At 43.2% G+C, this 21,907-nt stretch overlaps 1 protein-coding gene across 2 annotated transcripts in view; it reads left to right on the forward strand.

The window, feature by feature from the left end:
- The window catches only part of jph3 (junctophilin 3), a 55,193-nt gene extending 35,259 nt beyond the window's left edge, over positions 1–19,934 (forward strand). The window contains exons 3-5 of one of the 2 annotated variants that reach the window (XM_021568438.2): positions 6,180–6,304; positions 12,045–13,063; positions 16,099–19,934. In XM_021568438.2, coding sequence (XP_021424113.2) covers positions 6,180–6,304; positions 12,045–13,063; positions 16,099–16,179 — 1,225 coding nt within the window. In that variant the 3' untranslated portion in view covers positions 16,180–19,934. The remainder of the gene's footprint in view (positions 1–6,179; positions 6,305–12,044; positions 13,064–16,098) is intronic. The other variant, XM_021568445.2, reaches the window with a different exon arrangement.
- Positions 19,935–21,907: the final 1,973 nt, after the last annotated feature.

The following is a 21,907-nucleotide window of genomic DNA, read 5'->3' on the forward strand; positions in this document are numbered from 1 at the left end:
CTCTTGGAGTTAGTAGTTACTACTCCACGAGGAGTAGCTCAAGAAGAAGCACATTAAGGTCCTTGAGTGGTCTAGCCAGTCTCCAGACCTTAAACCCATAGAAAATCTGTGGAGGGAGCTGAAGGTTCGAGTTGCCAAACGTCAGCCTCGAAACCTTAATGACTTGGAGAAGATCTGCAAAGAGGAGTGGGACAAAATCCCTCCTGAGATGTGTGCAAACCTGGTGGCCAACTACAAGAAACGTCTGACCTCTGTGATTGCCACCAAGGGTTTTGCCACCAAGTACTAAGTCATGTTTTGCAGAGGGGTCAAATACTTATTTTCCTCATTAAAATGCAAATCATTAACATTTTTGACATGTGTTTTCCTGGATTTTTTTCTCACTGTTCAAATACACCTACCATTAAAATTATAGACGGATAATTTCTTTGTCAGTGGGCAAACGTACAAAATCAGCAGGGGATCAAATACTTTTCCCCCTCACTGTATGCTCCCTGCTTTTGTTTTGCCGATTAGCTGAACAATCTGTGTTCTTCAGGTCACTGTACCAATCTTTCACCCAAGGCTCAGACTTTCCAGAAAGCAGGCAAGGCCAGCAATACAGGCGGCTTGATGAAAGGCGCCCTGTTAACCAGCTATACATTTGATACCAATTGGTATTAAATGCCCTCACCTTTTCATCCCTCTTCATGAAACTAATCTCAGGCAGAGTGTCACGTGTGCTCCCTCTTCGGCCTCTAGGTCACCAGGCTGCTCGTTATGGCGCACACCTGTCACCAGCGTTACGCGCATAATTACACTCACCTGGACTCCATCACCTCCTTGATTACCTGCCCTTTCTATGTCAATCCCTTTGGTTTCTTCCCCAGTCATCATTGTTTCTGTTCCAGTGTCATGTCTGTGCGCTGTTTGTGGTTCTTCTTTTGTATTTAGATGCGACTAGATCCCGATTCTCAGCGCACATGGTTACACAGAGGTCGACCCTCGGTTTTAATTCACACCTTTACTGTGTACCCCTGAGAATGAAAGGGGTTCTTCAACAACATTTGTAGTAGTGTTGGTGGTGAAAACTGCACACTCGAGCTGGTAGCTACTGCTACTTGCTACTGATGTTAGCAAGGCAAATTGAAATGAATTGCACTAACTGGACACAAAAATAAAGTTCTAAAACCAAGAAAACTATTTATAATCTACCTCCACTGTCTCCTGTAATTTTAAGAAACTAATTTGAATTGAATAATATCCCAAAAATGCTCAACTATCACTATCCAATAATTTCCCCAACTCACCAAGCTTCTCAACACATAGAACCCCCCCATAATGATCTGTGGCACAACCCCAATACAACATACTAGGTTCATTCTCTGATCCTAATCCTATGATTGGATGGACGACATGTTAGTTCACACTGCATAAGCATTGATTGGTTGGAGGTCGTCCTCTGGAAGTGGTCATAATTACCATGTAGAGGACCAGTCAAAAGTTTGGACACACCTACTCATTCAAGGGTTTTGCTTTATTTTTACTATTTTCTACATTGTAGAATAATAGTAAAGACATCAAAAGTATGAAATAACACATGGAATCGTGTAGTATCCAAAAAAGTGTTAAACAAATCAAAATGTACTTTATAGTTGTAACGTATACGCTGGAAGTTGGAAAGCAAGTGCAGTTAAATAATGAACAGAACATGGACCAATACAAGAACCACGAGAAACACATAGTCAATCCTGCCTGGGGAATGGAACTAAGGAAGTGACAGATATAGGGGAGGTAATCAGTGAAGTGATGGAGTCCAGGTGTGTCTCATGATGTGACACAGGTGTGCGTAATGATGGTTGCCAGGGCCGGTGGTTAGTAAACCGAATGCTGGAGGGGAGGAGCGGGACTAGACGTGACAATATTTTTGATTCTTCAAAGCAGCCACCCTTTGCCTTGATGACAGTTTTTCACACTTTTAGCATTCTCTCAACTTGGACTCATCACATTTGGACTCATCAGACCAAAGGACAGATTTCCACCGGTCTAATGTTCATTGCTCATGTTTCTTGTCCCAAGCAAGTCTCTTCTTCTTATTGGTGTCCTTTCGTAGTGGTTTCTTTGCAGCAATTTGACAATGAAGGCCAGTTTCTGAGGCTGATAACTCTAATGAACTTATCCTCTGCAGCAGAGGTAACTCTGGGTCTTCCTTTCCTGTGGCGTTCCTCATGAGAGCCACTTTCATCATAGCGCTTGATGGTTTTTCCGACTGCACTTGAAGAATCTTTAAAAGTTCTTGAAATGTTCCGTATTGACCTTCATGTCTTGAAGTAGTGATGTTGTTTCTCTTTGCTTATTTGAGCTGTTCTTGCCATCATATGGACTTGGTATTTTACCAAATATATACCACTCCTACCTTGTCACAACACAATTGATTGGCTCAAACGCATTAAGAAGGAAAGAAATTCCACAAATTAACTTTTAACAAGGCACACCTATTAATTGAAATGCATTCCAGGTGACTACCTCATGAAGCTGGTTGAGAGAATGCCAAGAGTGTGCAAAGCTGTCATCAAGGCAAAGGGTGGCTACTTTGATGAATCTCAAATATAAAATAGATTTTGATTTGTTTAACACTTTTTTGGTTACTACATGATTCCATGTGTTATTTCATAGTTTTAGTAAAAAATAAATAAAGTAAAAATAAAGAAAAACCCATGAATAATTAGGTGTGTCCAAACTTTTGACTGGTACTGTAGGTCTTTGGAAGGGGATGAGGCCTACGAGCCTCCCAGGTTTTGTATTGAAGTCAATGTACCCAGAGGAGGACAGAAGCTAGCTGTCCTCTGGCTACACCATGGTGCTACCCGAAAGAGTGCTGTTGAAGTTACTATAGACATTCATTACAAAACAGTTTGTTTTAATCAATTATTTGGTGACATATGAAAATATTTAGTATAGTTTTATCAAAAACACTTTTAGTGTTTCACTTTTTCTTTTTATGAAATTTCACTGAGGAGGATGGTCCTCCCCTTCCTCCTCTGAGGAGCCTCCACTGGTAAAGAGAGATCCTTGATGAAAACCTGCTCTGGAGCTCTCAGGATCTCACACTGGGGCGAAGGTTCACCTTCAAACAGGACAATGACCCTAAGCACACGCCAAGACAACGCAGGAGTGGCTTCGTGGACAAGTCTGAATGTTCTTGAGTGGCCCAGCCAGAGCCCGGAATTGAACCTGATCGAACATCTCTAGAGAGACCTGAAAATAGCTGTGCAGTGACGCTCCCCATCCAACCTGACAGAGCTTGAGAGGATCTGTAGAGAAGAATGGGAGAAACTCCCCAAATACAGGTGTGCCAAACTCATCGCGTCATACCCAAGAAGACTCAAGGCTGTAATCACTGCCAAAGATGCTTCAACAAAGTACTGAGTAAAGGGTCTGAATACTTATGTAAATGTGATATTTTTTAATATATTTTTTTATAAATGTGCAAACATTTCTAAAAACCTGCTTTTGCTTTGTCGTTATGGGGTATTGTGTATAGATTGATGAGGGGAAAGAACTATTTAATCATTTTTAGAATAAGGCTGTAACGTAACAAAATGTGGAAAAAGTAAAGGGGTCTGAATACTTTCCGAATACACTGTAAATAGACAGAAAATCAGTACACCCCAACCCAGTACCACAGTAAATATAGATCAGATCAATATTTGCCTTACACGCCATCCCTACTGTGTGTGTGTGAGTGAGAGAGAGAGAGAGAACCCTTACCATTAATTCCCTAAAGTATGTACATTGTATATAATTTACAAGTAATACATAATGTAACCATCATCCATGAACATTTAGTTATTTATTAACCTTTCTTTTTCTTTTTGTAATCTTAGTTTTCTTTAATTAAATGTATCGACTGACGATTACACAATACAACAGCAGTAGTGTTGTACCTGTATACATGATTATATGTACTATTATTATTATTACTAGTGAAATTAACTGTAACCTCATTGCATTGTACTGTATTTACTGAAATACTGTACCACTATACTGCTTTGGCAATATCTACAAATTGTATTTCATGTCACTAAAGAAATCTGAATTCGAATTTGAGAACACCACAGAGCCCCACGACAGCAACACAATTAGACCCAACCAAATCAAAAAGATAATTACTTGACACGTTGGAAAGAATTTACCACAAAACAGAGCAAACTAGAATGCTATTGGGCCCTAAACAGAGAGTACACAGTGGCAGATTACCTGACCACTTTGACTGACCCAAAATTAAGGAAATCTTTGGCTATGTACAGATGCAGTGAGCATAGCCTTCCTATTGAAAAAGGCCACCGAAGGCAGACCTGGCTCTCAAGACGAGACAGGCTATGTGCACACTGCCCACAAAATTAGGTGGAAACCTCCTGCCAAATGTATGACCATATTAGAGACACATATTTCCTTCTGATTACACAGACCCACAAAGAATTTGAAAACAAATCCAATTTTGAAAGACTCCCATTTTTGTTTGGTGAAATACCAAGGTGTGCCATCACAGCAGCAAGATTTGTGACCTGTTGCCACAAGAAAAGAGTAACCAGTGAAGAACAAATACCACTGTAAATACAATTTATATTTATGTTTATTTATTTTCCCTTCGTACTTGAACTATTTTCACATCATTACAACACTGTATATATACATAATATGACATTTGAAATGTCTTTATTCTTTTGGAACTTTTCTAAGTGTAATGTTTTCTGTTAATTATTATTGTTTATTTCACTTTTGTTTATTATCTATTTCTAAACATATGTTTCCCATGCCAATAAAGCCCTTACATTGACATTGAAATTGAAATTGAATTGAATTGAGAGAGCGATGATCACTGCATTATGTCTGAATCATGAAACTCTAAATGAACTCATGCAGTGCTCTGGGGCATTGTAACACTGAATGGAAGATTCCTATCCTCCTTCACGCTGCCTCCCTTCCCTTTCTCTCTCATTCTCTCTCTCTCGCTCTCTCTCCCTTTCTCTCTCTCTCGCTATTTCTCAATATTTCGTTCCTGCAGTTGCTAGGACAACGGTCCAGGAGAGGGCTAGTTCCCAGTGTAGAGCAGGAAATGGAGCTCTATCTCACCTCAGCTGCCTCCTCACCCCCATCCTGACCACACCCCTCTCCAACACCCACTAATGTGTCCCTACCAAACACACCAAGCCAGCCAACACTTTCGACACATGGCTAACTAAACCTAATAAACAGAAAAATGTACAGACTATTAGTCACGCTATAACTCATACATTATCTCTCTCGCTCACACACACTGACACAGACACACACAGTGCTGTGAGTTCTCTGACATGTCCGGCATGGCTCTATTGCCAGGGTGAAGAGAGCCAGAAGCAAAAAGAAACAGAGGCAAAAAAAAATCAATAACCATCGACATGCAATACTGCACCAAGACAGTTCCTGCACAAACAAGGAGGAAAGAGGGAAATAGAAAAGGAAAGAGACTGAATAGAGGGTGGAGAGAGAGAGAGAGGGAGAGACAGAGAGAGAGAGACAGAGCGAGAGAGAGACAGAGCGAGAGAGAGACTCTGAAGAATGGTAAAAGCAAAACGCCTTCATGTCGGCATTATGTCATGCGAGCTTAAACAGAACTATCCATTTGAAGGGATTGTAAGTGCACATTATCATCAGGCCTCTATTCTTTTATAAGACCACAGTAGCATGACAGGGAAAGATGAAAGCCTGGGGCTGTCTGTCTGTCTTCGTATGTACTGTACACTCAGTAGGCTATCTCACCAGACTGCAGAGAGGAATCTGAGTCTAACGTGGGATTGAAGGTAGGTAACGAATATGGCAGAGATCAATGAGAGCGCAGCCAGATGAAAACACAGAGGAGACAGTGATTATGTCTGGGAATACAGGGTGGGCTCATTGTTTCTGCAGGTGCATTATTTATTAGGCTATCCCAGCTGGTCAGCCTCTTACTACTTAGAGGGCCTGACCTCAAACAGAGTGGCTCTTAGGAAAAGGGAAATTGGCCATCTATTATATTTTAAGCACAACAAAAAAGCTGTACTTTCCAATGCACTTACAGAACAATCACAGTCAGTCATATCAACATTCCCCGTTTAGTTGCTGTCTTGAATTTATTTCAATTTTTTTATTAATATGATTATTACCCCCCTCCCCCCTAGGACGGCCCATGCACGGGGAAAGGCGGAGGCGGCCATGGGAGCCAGCCAGAAGGCCCAGGAGGAGTGTCGCCTCGCCAGGGTCACCGCCAAAGGGTTCTCCCCCTCCTTCCAGCACCGCGAAAACGGTGAGTGTGCCACCACTCACTGCCGGGATCACCATCCCCATGGCAACCATCAATACAATACACCAGAAGCACCAGTTTTGAAGACACACAGTCGTCTTTTCAGAACCACAAATGCCAATGCACTAATGCTATTAGTCTATTTGACACTTACAGTGCGTCACTTTATGTTATCAACTCGAAATGCTGAGAGAAAATACCGTATCAAAGGGAGGAAACCAACTCATTGTCACATATGTCTCCTGAACATGTAACTAATGGAGAGAGGAACATGTAACTAATGGAGAGAGGAACATGTAACTAATGGAGAGAGGAACATGTAACTAATGGAGAGAGGAACATGTAACTAATGGAGAGAAGAACATGTAACTAATGGAGAGAGGAACATGTAACTAATGGAGAGAGGAACATGTAACTAATGGAAAGGAACATGTAACTAATGGAGATAGATAGGAGACAATGACAAAGTAAATCAGGTGTCAGTGTCAGGCGTGTGGTTGCTGTAGAGTATGTGCTTGGGCCCAATGGGACCGGTTACCCACAGTGCAGTGCAGGCCATGAGTGATGGAGGCAGCAACAGAAAGCTGGAGGGAGGTCAACATTGACCTTTCCAACAAGCCCACGCAAGGCAGGCTGACTGACACACACACACAAACAAACACACACAATCATACACACACACTTCCTGACATATACTGTCCCTAGCATGTTTTTTTTTGTCCACGTACCTGACGATACCTTGATAGCAGTTTTTAATGTCATGACATTATAAAGAATCACAGTCACAGATTCCCTATAAGGCTGGGTTTATCCTCAGAGCCATGGCAGCAGATTGTCCCAACCGCTCTGAAAAATAGTTCATTTCAACAAGCTGCTATGGGTGAAGAAATCGTAAGGTTACTATACTGCATAACCCCGGTTCACTGATATTATGAGTGAGATATCTCACAAGAGGGATTCACCAGAATCTCAGAAGCTCGAAGAACCAATCACGCACATCTGTCGGAGACAGACATGTTGAGTGTCAAAAAGTGACAGTGGGTGTACTCTGTGCCACAGAATAATCCTGACTGTGTAAGTGACGGGAGCAAATGCCGTTCTGATCAAGATGTGAAAATTCTGAAGGGAGGGTCAAAAGTGTCTCAGAGAGAGAAGCACTGTCAGCAATTCAAGGTCATTTATGTGAACAATGCAGAGTTGTGGGTTCCACACTCCATTTATTGGCTTCCCCTCGTGACCTACGCCCCAGCCTGTGAGTGACGAGTGTGTCGTCATCACGTTCCTCGTTGCCACTACCTCAGGGGAGTGTCAGGAGCGAAGATCGAGGGGTTCTTCTGGTGACGGAGAGCCAAGAAACATGCTTAAAGATGGCGGCGGAGGAGATGGCTGCTGTTTTATGGGTTCCTATCCAATTGTGCTATTGTGTGTGTTTTTTCGCATTATTTGAAACTTATTTTGTGCATAATGTTCCTGCCACCGTCTCTTATGACCGAAAAGAGCTTCTGGATATCAGGACAGCGATTACTCACCTCATACCGGACAAAGATTTTTTCTTTAACGAGTCGGACGCAAAGGTTTTACTTCAGACACCTAACAAGGCCTAAATCCCTGTCATTCGCATGAAGAAGAGACAGAGATATCGGGGACGTATGTCTGGGCGCCTCTACCATGAGTCCTATTAGCCAACGTGCAATCATTGGATAATAAAATGGATGAGCTCCGATCAAGACTATCCTACCAATGGGACATTAAAAACTGTAATATCTTATGTTTCACCGAGTCGTGGCTGACTGACGACATGGATAACATACAGCTGGCTGGGTTTTCTGTCCATCGGCAAGATAGAACAGCTGCCTCCAGTAAGACAAGGGGTGGCGCTCTGTGTCTATTTGTCAATAACAGCAGGTGCACAAAATCTAATATTAAGGAAGTCTCGCCTGAGAGTTTTCATCTATATTTTTCATTGCTGTCTATTTACCACCACAAACCGATGCTGGCACTAAGACGGCACACACAGGTGTATAAGGCCATAAGCAAACAAGAAAATGCTCATCCAGTGGCCTCCTGGGTGGCGCAGTGGTTAAGGGTGCTGTACTGCAGCGCCAGCTGTGCCATCAGAGACCCTGGGTTCGCTCCCAGGCTCTGTCGTAAACGGCCGCGACCGGGAGGTCCATGGGGCGACGCACAATTGGCCTAGCGTCGTCCGGGTCTCATCGCGCACCAGCGACTCCAAGGTTGCCAGGTGAATGGCGTTTCCTCCGACACATTGGCTTCGGGTTGGATGCGCGCTGTGTTAAGAAGCAGGCTTGGTTGGATTGTGTATCGGAGGACGGATGACTTTCAGCCTTCGTCTCTCCCGAGCCCGTACGGGAGTTGTAGCGATGAGACAAGAGATAGTAGATTACTAAAAACAATTGGATACCACAAAAAAGGGGTAAAATATATATATATTTTTTTTATTAAAAAGAAAATGCTCATGGCATTGGGGGACTTTAATGCAGGGAAACTTGGGAAACTTAAATCCGTTTTGCTAGCACAGACTGGATAATGTTCCGGGATTCTTCCGATGGCATTGAGGAGTACACCACATCATCCACTGGCTTCATCAATAAGTGCATCGATGACGTTGTTCCCACAGTGACCGTACGTACATACCCCAACCAGAAGCCATGGATTACAGGCAACATCCTGTAGTTAAAGGGTAGAGCTGCCGCTTTCAAGGAGTGGGACGCTTATAAGAAATCCCTCTATGCCCTCTGACAAACCACCAGGCAAAGCAGGACTAAGATTGAATTCTATTACACCAGCTCCGACGCTCGTCACATGTGGCAGGGCTTGCAAACTATTGGAGACTACAAAGGGAAGCACAGCCGCGAGCTGCCCAGTGACAAAAGCTTACCAGACGTGCTAAATTACTTCTATGCTCGCTTCGAGGCAAGTAACACTGAAGCATGCATGAGAGCATCAGCTGTTCCAGACGACTGTGTGAGCCGATGTGAGTAAGACCTTTTAAACAAGACCAACTGGCAAGTGTCTTCACTGACATTTTCAATCTGTCCCTGATCGAGTCTGTAATACCAACATGTTTCAAGCAGACGACCATAGTCCCCGTGCCCAAGAACACTAAGGTATCCTGCTTAAATGACTACCAACCCGTAGCACTCACGTCTGTAGCCATGAAGTGCTTTGAAAGGCTTGTCATGGCTCACATCAACACCATTATTCCCTGAAACTCTAGACCCACTCCAATTTGCATACCGCCCCAACAGATCCACAGATGATGCAATCTCTATTGCACTCCACACTGCCCTTTCCCACAAGGACAAAAGGAACACCTACGTGAGAATGCTATTCATTGATTACAGCTCAGCGTTCAACACCATAGTGCCCTCACTGCTCTTCACTAAGCTAAGGAACCTGGGACTAAACACCTCTCTCTGCAACTGGACTTCCTGACGGGCCATCGCCAGGTGGTAAGGGTAGGTAACAACACATCTGCCCTTAGGGTTGGGTGCTCAGTCCTGTACTCCCTGTTCACCCATGACTGCATGTCCAAGCACGATTCCAACACCATCATTACGTTTTCTGAAAACACAACAGTTGTAGGACTGATCACCGACAACGATGAGACAGCCTATAGGGAGGAAGTTGAAACCTGGCAGTGTGGTGACAGGATAACAACCTCTCCCTCAACATGATCAAGACAAAGGAGATGATTGTGGACTACAGGAAACAGAGGACCGAGCACATCCCCATTCTCATCGACGGGGTTGTAGTGGAGCAGGTTGAGAGCTACAAGTTCCTTGGTCATCACCAACACACTATCAGGGTCCAAACACACCAAGACAGTCTTGAAGGGGGCACGACAATGCCTATTCCCCCTCAGGAGACTGAAAAGATTTGGCTTCGGTCCTCAGATCCTCAGAAAGTTCTACAGCTGCACCATCGAGAGCATGGTTGCATCACCGTCTGGTATGGCAACTGCTCGGGCTCCGACCACAAGGCACTACAGAGGTCCCAGTACATCACTGGGACCAAGCTTCCTGCAATCCCAGACCTCTATATCAGACTGTGTCAGAGGAAGGCCCTAAATATTGCCAAAGACTCCAGCTGTCACGTTCTGACCTAAGTTCCTTTGTTTTAGTATGGTCAGGGCGTGAGTTGGGGTGGGCAGTCTATGTTCTTTTTTCTATAATTTGGGATTTCTGTGTTTGGCCTGGTATGGTTCTCAATCAGAAGCAGCTGTCAATCGTTGTCCCTGATTGAGAACCATACTTAGGTAGCCTGGTTTCACCTTTGATTTGTGGGTGATTATTTTCCGTTTCAGTGTTTGCACCATTCGGGACTGTTTCGGTTTTCATTTTGATTGTGATGGTAATAACTTTTGTTTATGAAGATTGATGACTGATGATTTGATTGGATGTTGGCTAAGGTCGCTAGCTAGCTACAGTATATTCAGCCTAGCTTTTAGCTAGCTCTGTAAGAGTAACAGCAATAATATTGTAGCGGTGGCAGCCTAACAGAAGATTGGAGGCTTGGCTTATTGGAGGCATGGCTTTCATATAGTTATTTTTGTCCACCTGTGATAGTAAATGTCATGCCTGTTCTGTTATACTGTTATTAAAGGCAAAGCTTGTACACTATCAGTGTGACTTACATAAGTGCATATGATACTAAGAGCCAAATAGCATTACATTTTTCAGATAGTCACAATTTTGTTAGTATTTTAACCAGGCTTCAGAACTGTCAGTGTACAACCTTAACCTATAATGACAATACAACAGAACACATGAATAGGTGTAACATTTACTCTCACAGGTGGCCAAAAACAACTATCTGAAAGCCACGCCAATATGCCACGCCTCCCATCTTCTGATCACAAAAAGGTTCATGCTTGAAACTTTTCAGAGGGGTTCCTCTAAGAACCCTTTCAGAGGGGTTCCTGAAGGAACCTTTTCAGAGGGGTTCCTCAAGGAAACTTTTAGAATTGAAAAGGTTCTCCCACAGTGACAATCGTTTTGAACCCCAAAAGGTTCTTCAAGGGTCTTTTTCTTCTATGAGTGTACTGTGATGTGTTGCAAAAGATAAAGATTGTGTGCTGTGACTGTCTGGGTGCAGATGTCTAGGAGACAACAAGGTAAGGTAGGCAATGCAGAGAAAGAGAGGGGTGATTAGAGTAACTGAGCAGAATGCTTCACCAGCTCCCGATCTCAAAGTCAGTTCTGCTGACTTTAAAAGAGGCAGAGTCTAGTCTACAGACAAGACAAGGGTGGTCACGAATAGTCTGTCTAATTTAAAGAGGTATTATGTGCTGTGTGCATGATTGCATAATAGAATGGGGATGTCAACTACACGCATCTCTGGAAAGGAAATTAGGTCATTTAATTAAAGTCAATGTGTGGGGTAATGGTTCCTTCCAGATGCACTTCCCTTTGACTTCCTTAACATTATACTGACATCATCTGGTTGACATTAGCAGTACAGTTGTTCATGGCATTCACAGGGTAAGTTGGTCTCGCCCATAAAGCAGATGTTGGACTACATGCATGCAAAACAGAGAATAGCTAAATAACTCTAAATCATTCACTTTGAAATGGAACTATGCCAATGTTTTGAAATGTGACTTTCCCAAAGTTATGTGTCATGCTGTCCTTACTCTCTGTGTGTGTCTCTCTCTGTGTGTCTCTCTCTGTGTCTCTGTCTCTCTCTGTCTCTCTCTCTCTGTCTCTTTGCTGTTGGTCAGGAGTAGAGGTCCAAAGGCCAAAGCATCAGAACTCCAGTGAGAACGACATTGAGGTGATCTCCAGTGGCACGGGGCCAGACAGTCCTGAACTCTACATAAAGGGCACCACACCCCCCAACCTGACCCCTGACCTTAGTCCTGAGGCCAGCCACCCCTCCTCGCCCCCCTGCAGCCCCACCACCTCCAAGCCATACCGCACCAAGAACGCACGCTTCCTGCGGCAGAGTGCTGTGGACGACGCTGGGGGTGGTGGCGGTGGGGGAGGGGGCGGTGGGGGTGGGAGAGGGGGCAGTGGTGGCCAGGAGATCCAGGTGCTAATGGAGGGCCGTGGAGGAGGGGAGTACCTAAGGGCCAACAGCTGGAGCGAGGACAAACGCTCTTCTAAAGAGGGCAGCAGGGGGGGCAGCAGGGGCAGCAGTCGCTCCACCACCCCCTCTGTCCAGGACGAGGCCAGGGGCCGCACCAACGGCCACGGCCATAAGCATGCCTCCTCCAATCACAAGTCTCGAGAGCATGGCTCGTCCAATCACAAGGCCTCCAGGGACCGATGGTCGGACTGCCCGTCGGCATCGTGGAGGTCCCAGCGGACGCACAGCGGTGACACGCGGCTGCTGGAGCAGGATGAGGAGAAGCTGAGCAACTACGAGATGGAGATGAGGCCGCTGCAGCCCATGGACTCCAACTCCCAGAAGCCTTATGGGTTGGGAGAGGAGCACCATGGTCACAGTGGCGAGGCCCGCTCCCACACGCTGCAGAGACAGCGGCCTTCTAAGACCCGGGAGGCCAGGGAGGGCAGGGAAAGGGAGGCAGCACGGCCGTCAGGAGCACGGGAGGGCAAAGAGAGAAAGGAGGGACCGGCCCCAGACTCAATGCAAAAGCTGGACAGTCTGAGCAAGGGGGACAAGTTGGAGGCTCGGCCTCTGCGCAGGGATCTCACCCTCTCCCCCCCACAGAAATCCTCACCCATTGCACTAGAACACGACGACGACAAGAAACTAACCCAGCTCAAAGCAAACTCGGTAAGGACGCCTCCTCTCACCCACACATTCATAGCCACACTTAGTCATATAATTTGCTTGTCATGTGCACACATGCAGAAAATCACACACGCATGAGTAATCACTTGCATGCAGATGTTAATTGAATTTACACAGCATTCAGACACAATTGTACTGTAATCAATGATAGAAGAGCTATGAATGTATCATTACTGTGCGATGTACAGACATAATAACAGAATTAACTCATACAGTAGCTATGTACAGTAGTAAGTGGGAGCATCCGGGGCCCTGGTGTAGTCCACTGGATAGGCAGGTGCTCTACACAACACAGACTCTATGGTTGGACACTCTAGCCTCCCACATCCCCTCCACCACACAGCCTCAGCTAGCTATCTCCCACTGCACCTTAGTAACAGCAGATTGGCAAAGTAGCTCCTTCCACAAAGCATCCCCGCATTGGCTGCCCCACGCTCTGTTGCTAGGAAACAGCTTATGCCTTGCTTCAGCAGTAGCCAATCAGTGGGCGTGTGATGGTGACTGGGGGGGGGGGGGGGGGGGTTGCAGCCGCAGAGAGGCGAGTAATGCAGCTGACTTGTGTAAGACAGGTTCACATGAAACACAGATACATTCACGCATAAGCAGACACAGATTCTGCAAGTGATCGCACTGTAGAACACTTTTGCACAAAGCTCTCCCCTATAATCTATTCCAGCAGCACAGTTAAACATACAGATATCCACAAGGATATGCCAACAGTGCACATGGAGCTAATGTCCACGTATCACACAGACAAATGGGATCAGTGAACTGAGCCATCTACAACATTTCTGGCATGGAGAGTGCACCACCGTAAAGACAGGGTCACTGGCATATGAAATGCATCAATTATACACAACATACATATCCTTCGGGAATGATCATTCAGTTGCATGGTGTAGAGTAAACATAGCTGTTGTTAGAGGCTACCAATGAGCATGTGAATTACAGTTTAAAGTATTTTAGATGTCATACTATGGACTCAACTTTACATAAGTCATTTGTAATGCACTTTCCCTTTGATGAGTGCTCCAGTCCTATACATTTTCCATGGCAGAGTTACAAAAACCCATCAGTTAGATGTCCCTAATAGTCTGCTGTTTTAACATGCTGGCTCTCAATAACACTGAGAGACTAATTTACAGTACATGAAAATGCAGTATCTCTCAAATGAACCTAATTATACAGAGTAAATACCAACATTAAATAAAGTACACATTAGCTGTGCCTTTGATTTTGTGTGTGTACAGGTAGAGCTACAGTGGAGCAAAAAAAGTATTCAGTCAGCCACCAATTGTGCAAGTTCTCCCACTTAAAAAGATGAGAGAGGCCTGTAATTTTCATCATAGGTGCACTTCAACTACAACAGACAAAATTAGAAGAAAAAGAATCCAGATAATCACATTGTAGGATTTTTAATTAATTTATTTGCAAATTATGGTGGAAAATAAGTATTTGGTCACCTACAAACAAGCAAGATTTCTGGCTCTCACTCACCTGTAACTTCTTCTTTAAGAGGCGCCTCTGTCCTCCACTCGTTACCTGTATTAATGGCACCTGTTTGAACTTGTTATCAGTATAAAAGACACCTGTCCACAACCTCAAACAGTCACACTCCAAACTCCACTATGGCCAAGACCAAAGAGCTGTCAAAGGACACCAGAAACAAAATTGTAGACCTGCACCAGGCTGGCAAGACTGAATCTGCAATAGGTAAGCAGCTTGGTTTGAAGAAATCAACTGTGGGAGCAATTATTAGGAAATGGAAGACATACAAGACCACTGATAATCTCCCTCGATCTGTGGCTCCACGCAAGATCTCACCCCGTGGGGTCAAAATTATCACAAGAACCACACGGGGGGACCTAGTGAATGACCTGCAGAGAGCTGGGACCAAAGTAACAAAGCCTACCATCAGTAACACACTACGCCGCCAGGGACTCAAATCCTGCAGTGCCAGACTTGTCCCCCTGCTTAAGCCAGTACATGTCCTGGCCCGTCTGAAGTTTGCTAGAGAGCATTTGGATGATCCAGAAGAAGATTGAGAGAATGTCATATGGTCAGATGAAACCAAAATATAACTTTTGGTAAAAACTCAACTCGTCGTGTTTGGAGGACAAAGAATGCTGAGTTGCATCCAAAGAACACCATACGTACTGTGAAGCATGGGGGTGGAAACATCATGCTTTGGGGCTGTTTTTCTGCAAAGGGACCAAGACGACTGATCCGTGTAAAGGAAAGAATGAATGGGGCCATGTATCGTGAGATTTTGAGTGAAAACCTCCTTCCATCAGCAAGGGCATTGAAGATGAAACATGGCTGGGTCTTTCAGCATGACAATGATCCCAAACACAAACTTCGTAAGAAGCATTTCAAGATCCTTGAGTGGCCTAACCAGTCTCCAGATCTCAACCCCATAGAAAATCTTTGGAGGGAGTTGAAAGTCCATGTTGCCCAGAAACAGCCCCAAAACATCACTGCTCTAGAGGAGATCTGCATGGAGGAATGGGCCAAAATACCAGCAACAGTGTGTGAAAACCTTGTGAAGACTTACAGAAAACATTTGACCTCTGTCATTGTCAACAAAGGGTATATAACAAAGTATTGAGATAAACTTTTGTTATTGACCAAATACTAATTTTCCACCATAATTTGCAAATAAATTCATTAAAAATCCTACAATGTGATTTTCTGGATTTTTTTTCTAATTTTGTCTGTCATAGTTGAAGTGTACCTATGATGAAAATTACAGGCCTCTCTCATCTTTTTAAGTGGGAGAACTTGCGCAATTGGTGGCTGACTAAATACTTTTTTGCCCCACTGTATATGTGTTCCTGTGTGTGTGTGTGTGTGTGTGTGTGTGTGTGTGTGTGTGTGTGTGTGTGTGTGTGTGTGTGTGTGTGTGTGTGTGTGTGTGTGTGTGTGTGTGTGTGTGTGTGTGTGTGTGTGTGTGTGTGTGTGTGTGTGTGTGTGTGTGTGTATTAACATGTACTATTCTCTCCCTCCCTCCTCCACAGGGCTCCAGCTCAATTCTGGTCATCATGGTGATTTTGCTCAACATTGGAGTTGCAATTTTGTTTATTCACTTTTTTATTTAAAAATGGATTGCCTATTAATTCCTATTATTATCTATGCTATTATTATAACATATTATGAGTATTATCATGACTATACAGCCCTTGGGCATTTGACACAATGTAAAGAGTACAGTAAGAGGATTAACAATATGGGGATAAAGCTGGTTCCCAATGCCCAGATGAAAGATAAGCAGTGATCTGCAAAAAAAAAAAAAAAAAAAAAAAAAAAAATGTAATTCTTTCTCTCCCTGACATTACCTGTTTTTCATCATAAATCAATGTTTAAAAAAGGTTTGTAACTTATAATTTAACTTATTAATTTGCTCACGTATGATATATTCATTTAAATTATTTTTTATTCCTTACTTGCCTTTTCTCTGTTAATATTGCTGATGTTCTTTTGGTTTAGTTTGTCTGGAATGGTAGACTCAGATGAGCACTTCTTGTATAATGGTGTAGCGGGTCGAATGAGACAGGATATAATGTATCTAGTCTGGTTATGGCTGTGTCCACCTGACCTGGGTTCAAAAACTATTTGACATAATTTAAAATTATTTAGCTGTGCTTGATTGAGCTTGCCTGTTGCACTGGAAACAATAGAAACGTCTGAAAAGTGCAAAACCCTGCCTACCTGGTGGTTGAGGCAGGCTAAAGCAAATGCTGAAAGTATTTGAAAGATTTCAAGTAGTATTTGAACCCAGGCGTGTTGTCCACCCAGGTAATACAATGTTAAAGGGATGGGAAATGGACCCCTGTCCTACCCACTGCCCTCCAATCCCTCCCCCTTCTCTCCCTCCTGACACGTTGTTCCTCTTCCCAATTATTAATTCAGTCTCTCTTCCCCCCTTACTCCCCTTCCCGGTAGTCCCCTCATGACATCACGCCGTATCCTGTTACCCCTTTATTTGTTTCATGTAACTCTCCTTTTATTCAATCCTGCACCATGCTCCCCTATTCCTACAACCAGCCATCTTAACCAAGACTTCCCCAAATAGACCAGAGAATGTCCATGGCAAGCAGGTGTTTCATGAAAAATGAAACAACATATATATATATAGATATGATTAAATAAAATAGGGCTACAAAAACACTTTTGCAACTACAGATCCTAGTTAGCAACAGGACATGTTTACAATCTGAAAAACCGGGATGACCAACACAAAATTGCCTCTAACAACTATAGCACCATAAAACCTATCTATGTTAGAAAACCTGTTGCAAATTTAGCAACTTGGGTTACCAAGATTGAGCCATGTGCAAATAACAAATAACTACTGTATATCAACTCTAATCTGTCTGCAACTGGAGTAGGAATAGTTTTGTCTGAAAGGGCTTCTAATGTGAAAGATTCTCTTTATAGTCAACATACAACAAAATGAACAAATTATCTAAAGGAAAGAACTCTCAAACACACACACACACACATTGTACAATACCATGTACACAACAGGTACAATACTCCCACACATACAGTGGTATGTGAATGATAAGCTATATTCATATAAAATATTGACATTCCAAAAAACTTTCTCAATGTCTCTCTGGCCTTTAACGCACAGGTTGAACTTTATATGAGGACTAGCGAATAACATTCTGTCAGTTCTCATCTATCTGCTCCTCTGTCCCCTACAGAGCCGTTCTCTCTCTCTCTCTCTCTCTCTCTCTCTCTCTCTCTCTCTATCTATCTCTATATCTATCTATCTATCTATCTATCTATCTATCTATCTATCTACAGTATCATGTCTAAAGGTTTCTACCCAAACCTGACCCCACACACCTGGTCTGGTCTGGAGGCACTCGCTGGCCGTACTGTAAGAGGCCTAGTGCAAGTTCAGAGACTGTTATGTTTAAAACTGCTGCTTTCAAAACAAATGATTTACCAAGACAGAAAAAAAATCATATTTTTGAGCTATTTGCAAGACTTCTGAAGAAACGCCTACTGCCTTGTTTTATAAAGTTGAAAAAAATATCTAAAATGCATGCTCATGTATGTTTTAGTTTTGTATAGATACATCTTTTTGGGGAAAAATATAAATGTCTCCTCTAGCCCTCTACTGCTAATATTCCATCCTATTTTTTGGGGGAAGATTTAGGCTTTTCTCCCCCTCCACCCAGATTTCATTGTTGATAAAACACCAAGGAAAATCTGATATATTTAGAACACTTATTAAGAGGAACATACTAGGAAAAAAACACTCTTTTCAACACTCTTACAAGTTGGGGGCATAAACTAGTATTTCACTGCCTCTCAAACCTGATTCTTCCTCGCTGTCACTGTCCTCCAGCTCACTGTCCTCACTATCAGAGGGTGATCCTAACTGCTCCATTAGGATCCTTTCGCCCATATAATGTCGCTGTGTCCATTGCATGTGAATGTCAGTGGATATTTTGGCAAAAATATCCATATCCATCAAATGTCTTTCATTGAGCATGATATTGCCCTGAAAAGTAGCCTAACTGCACAACGTTGCCCTGAGGCAACAAAAAGAAAACGACATTTGTTTTTTCATATATATATATATATATATATATATATGTGTGTGTTCAAAAATCAAATATGCTTCTTTACAGGTTCCTACACAATTAGATATTTTTAATTGTCAAGTTATCTCTAGTTAAACATGCAAAATAATATAATGTATTGTACACTTCAGTCACACCACGTGCTCAGGTTGCTCTGCTTCCTGAAAGAAGGTCCCTCCCCCAGTTGATACATCATACCAACTTCTGCACCTCATTGGATTGTTTACAAACATGTCATCACATATTATCATAATATGGGGAGGTTGAGGGGCAAAAATATTTTCTGTTGCCTAAGGGCAACGATGTGCAGTAGAGGGCTAGTTTTGGAAGCAGTATAAGAAGGGAGTGGGAGGGTGGGGGGGCTGCAAAAAAAATACAAATAAAAGTGGTACTACAGGCTTTGCCAAGTTGCTCTTAGTCCTGAGCAAGCAGAACTTTTCCAGATGTTGTCCAGTACTGTTCTGTGAAGCAGACTCTTCCATAGGGTAGCCTGGGCTTGCGCTACAGTACAGTACATTACAGTACATTACAAGATCCAGACACAGGCTACTAGTCTACTGCATCCCACTGCTTCTCCAAGACAAAGCCCACATCTTAGACGCAATGAAAACAAGAGAGAAAAAACAAACAGACAAACTAAGAGAAGTGTTTTGCTTTTTTTTTTTTATATATATAGCTGGCTAACTAACTCAAAGACTCTGAGATGTTTTTATAGCATGTCTCTAAGGGGCTTGTACTCCACCCTGATTCTCCTGGTCCTCCTGTAAGTGATCATCCGGTCTGTGTGTGCTCGCTCTTCTCTTCCTCCTATGCCTCTCCGTTTCTCTATCCAGCAAAGTTAAACAGAGCTGCCAATGTGAAGGAATGAAAGTTGGGTCCAAACGTGTGGAGTTTTATTTTTCAACAACGTTTGCTCCCCCAGTCTTGACTACATGAGTTAGTAGGTACTGTTGGAAACTGGACTGATGCCGTTAGAGGGTTAAGGCATATTATGGGAAAGGGTTTACTGATTCAAAGAACAACTATGGAAAAGTGTTCCAGTGGCTGTTGATGATACTGAGAGGTGCAGAGGTGACGACTGGCTGATCTACCTGCTCCTGTGGTTTTTCTACCATTCCGACTGGAAGTACCCATCGCATGCCAAAGCATGCCCAGTTCTTTTCTTCTCCTCCTCTCTTTTATTTCTTTACTTTTTGGGGGTCTGTTCGTTTTTGAGTTATGTGGAGAAAATAATGAAAGTGTTTGAAAGAAAACTCCTGGTTTGTGGTTATTGAATCTTTGTCCTCTCCCTCTTTCTTCAAATCTGATTTTACTCAATAATTTCCAAAATGAAAAAGAGTATTGAAGATATCAGAGATAAAATTATTTGAATGTGCGTGTGTATGCAGGTATACACTGCATATTGTTCAATTGTTTAAGGTGAACAACATGTTAGATACCAAAGTACAACAGAGACAGGAGTAAACCAAGCTGCTACTTTAAACTGCAGCATTGGAGGGTGGGTCACCATGGCAACCCTGACTTCATATTCCCCTCCATCATATGAGGGGCGTGGTCAGACCGATGAGGGCGGGGTTTGTCTCCTGGGACCCATCTTCACAATGAAAGGGAGGGCAGAGAGAGAGAGAGAAAAGGCAGAGGAAAATGGTGAATCAAGCTCGACACATTTCCCTCAGTCTTCCCTCTCTGTGCCGTTTCAGTCTATATACTGTATATGAACCCTTCCTCTATCCTTTTCTATTCTTCTTTATTTCCCATGCTCTTGCATTACCATTACCCAGAGAGAAAAAAAAGTCTTCCCCCTGAATAGATTTAAAATGGTACACTCCAAATACACAACTGCAGCTTGGCTTGTAGGCTTCATGTCAATAACATTAGTTTGTGTGTGTTGCCTTCATGTTGCTACATCAGCCAGCAAGACCACACAACAAAACCAGAAGGATGCAACTTACATACAAAATATATTCTTTAGCTTAGCTGGTATATAATGGCACAAGTACATAAGAACATATCCTAGTTGTATTGCTAGTATTGTCGTACCCCTGTCAACTCCTATCTCAACTCCACTGTCCTTTTCTCAGTGCAGTTTTCGGTCTGTCTTGTCGTGTCTCTGCCTCCTCTGCCTCCCTGTCTGCTCATTGTCTGAAGGGAAGTTAAGCCAATTTCACCAGATTACTGTAATGAAATCACTGCGTGGAGTTTAGCTGTGTCCCACTACTAGAACAGGATGATGGGTAATTTCTCTAAATCTATTGGAGGAGGTAGAGAAAGAGGTAACAGTCTGTCATGGACTCACCAAATATCTGTCCAGCTGACAGCTGTGTGTATGACCACAACTACTCACATAAAACATGCAAACAAATGGCTATAAATGTAATTATTTGACTTCTTATCTTGGAAACTGTATTAGCATGTTATGAGTCAGAATAGCGGGCCGGAACAGCTTCAGTGCGACAACGTTGAGAAGGGTTGATAATGAATGATGATTACTGCACCTAGTCAGTCTAAAAACACCTAATATGGTATTATAAAATAGGAGAACACCAAAAAGATCAAGAAAACAGGGTATGAAATTATACAACTAACACTGAAGTAGCCATACGCTCTGAATGAGTCTCACTCTCACATGGGACCACTGACGAGTCTGTGACGATAACACTTCATGTGCTCCGACACGTCAGCAGCACTGGGCCCCCAAAAAAGTATATTTTTAGTTATTTATATCGGTCTTTTTTACAGGATTTAACATTTTGGGGTCGAAGGCGAATGAAGAAGGGAGTGAGGGAAAGAGTTGGAGACAGTCTGCAACATCCCAGTAACCTCATCCATCTATCTGCTTTCCATCTATTATTCATCCCTCCACTCTTCATCCCTCATTCTTCTCAGGGCTGAGAAAATAGGTCACTCTGGGATAGCTAGCTAGCTAGGCTGCGTTTCATTTGGAGGCACTGTTTTCCTCACCCCTCGTCTCTTATCTTGAAGAATGATCTGGCCTTAATGGCTATGTACTCCTATAATCTCCACTGACACAGCCAGAAGAGGACTGGCCATCCCTCAGAGTGTGGTTCCTCTCTAGGTTTCTTTCTAGGGAATTTTACCTAGCCACCATGCTTTTACATCTGCATTGCTTGCTGTTTGGGGTTTTAGGCTGGATTCCTGTATAGCACTTTGTGAATCTGCGGATGTAAAAAGGGCTTTAAAAAAACATTTGATTGATTGATACCTG

The sequence above is a fragment of the Oncorhynchus mykiss genome, chromosome 2 (assembly GCF_013265735.2).
Source record: "Oncorhynchus mykiss isolate Arlee chromosome 2, USDA_OmykA_1.1, whole genome shotgun sequence".
NCBI lineage: Eukaryota > Metazoa > Chordata > Actinopteri > Salmoniformes > Salmonidae > Oncorhynchus > Oncorhynchus mykiss.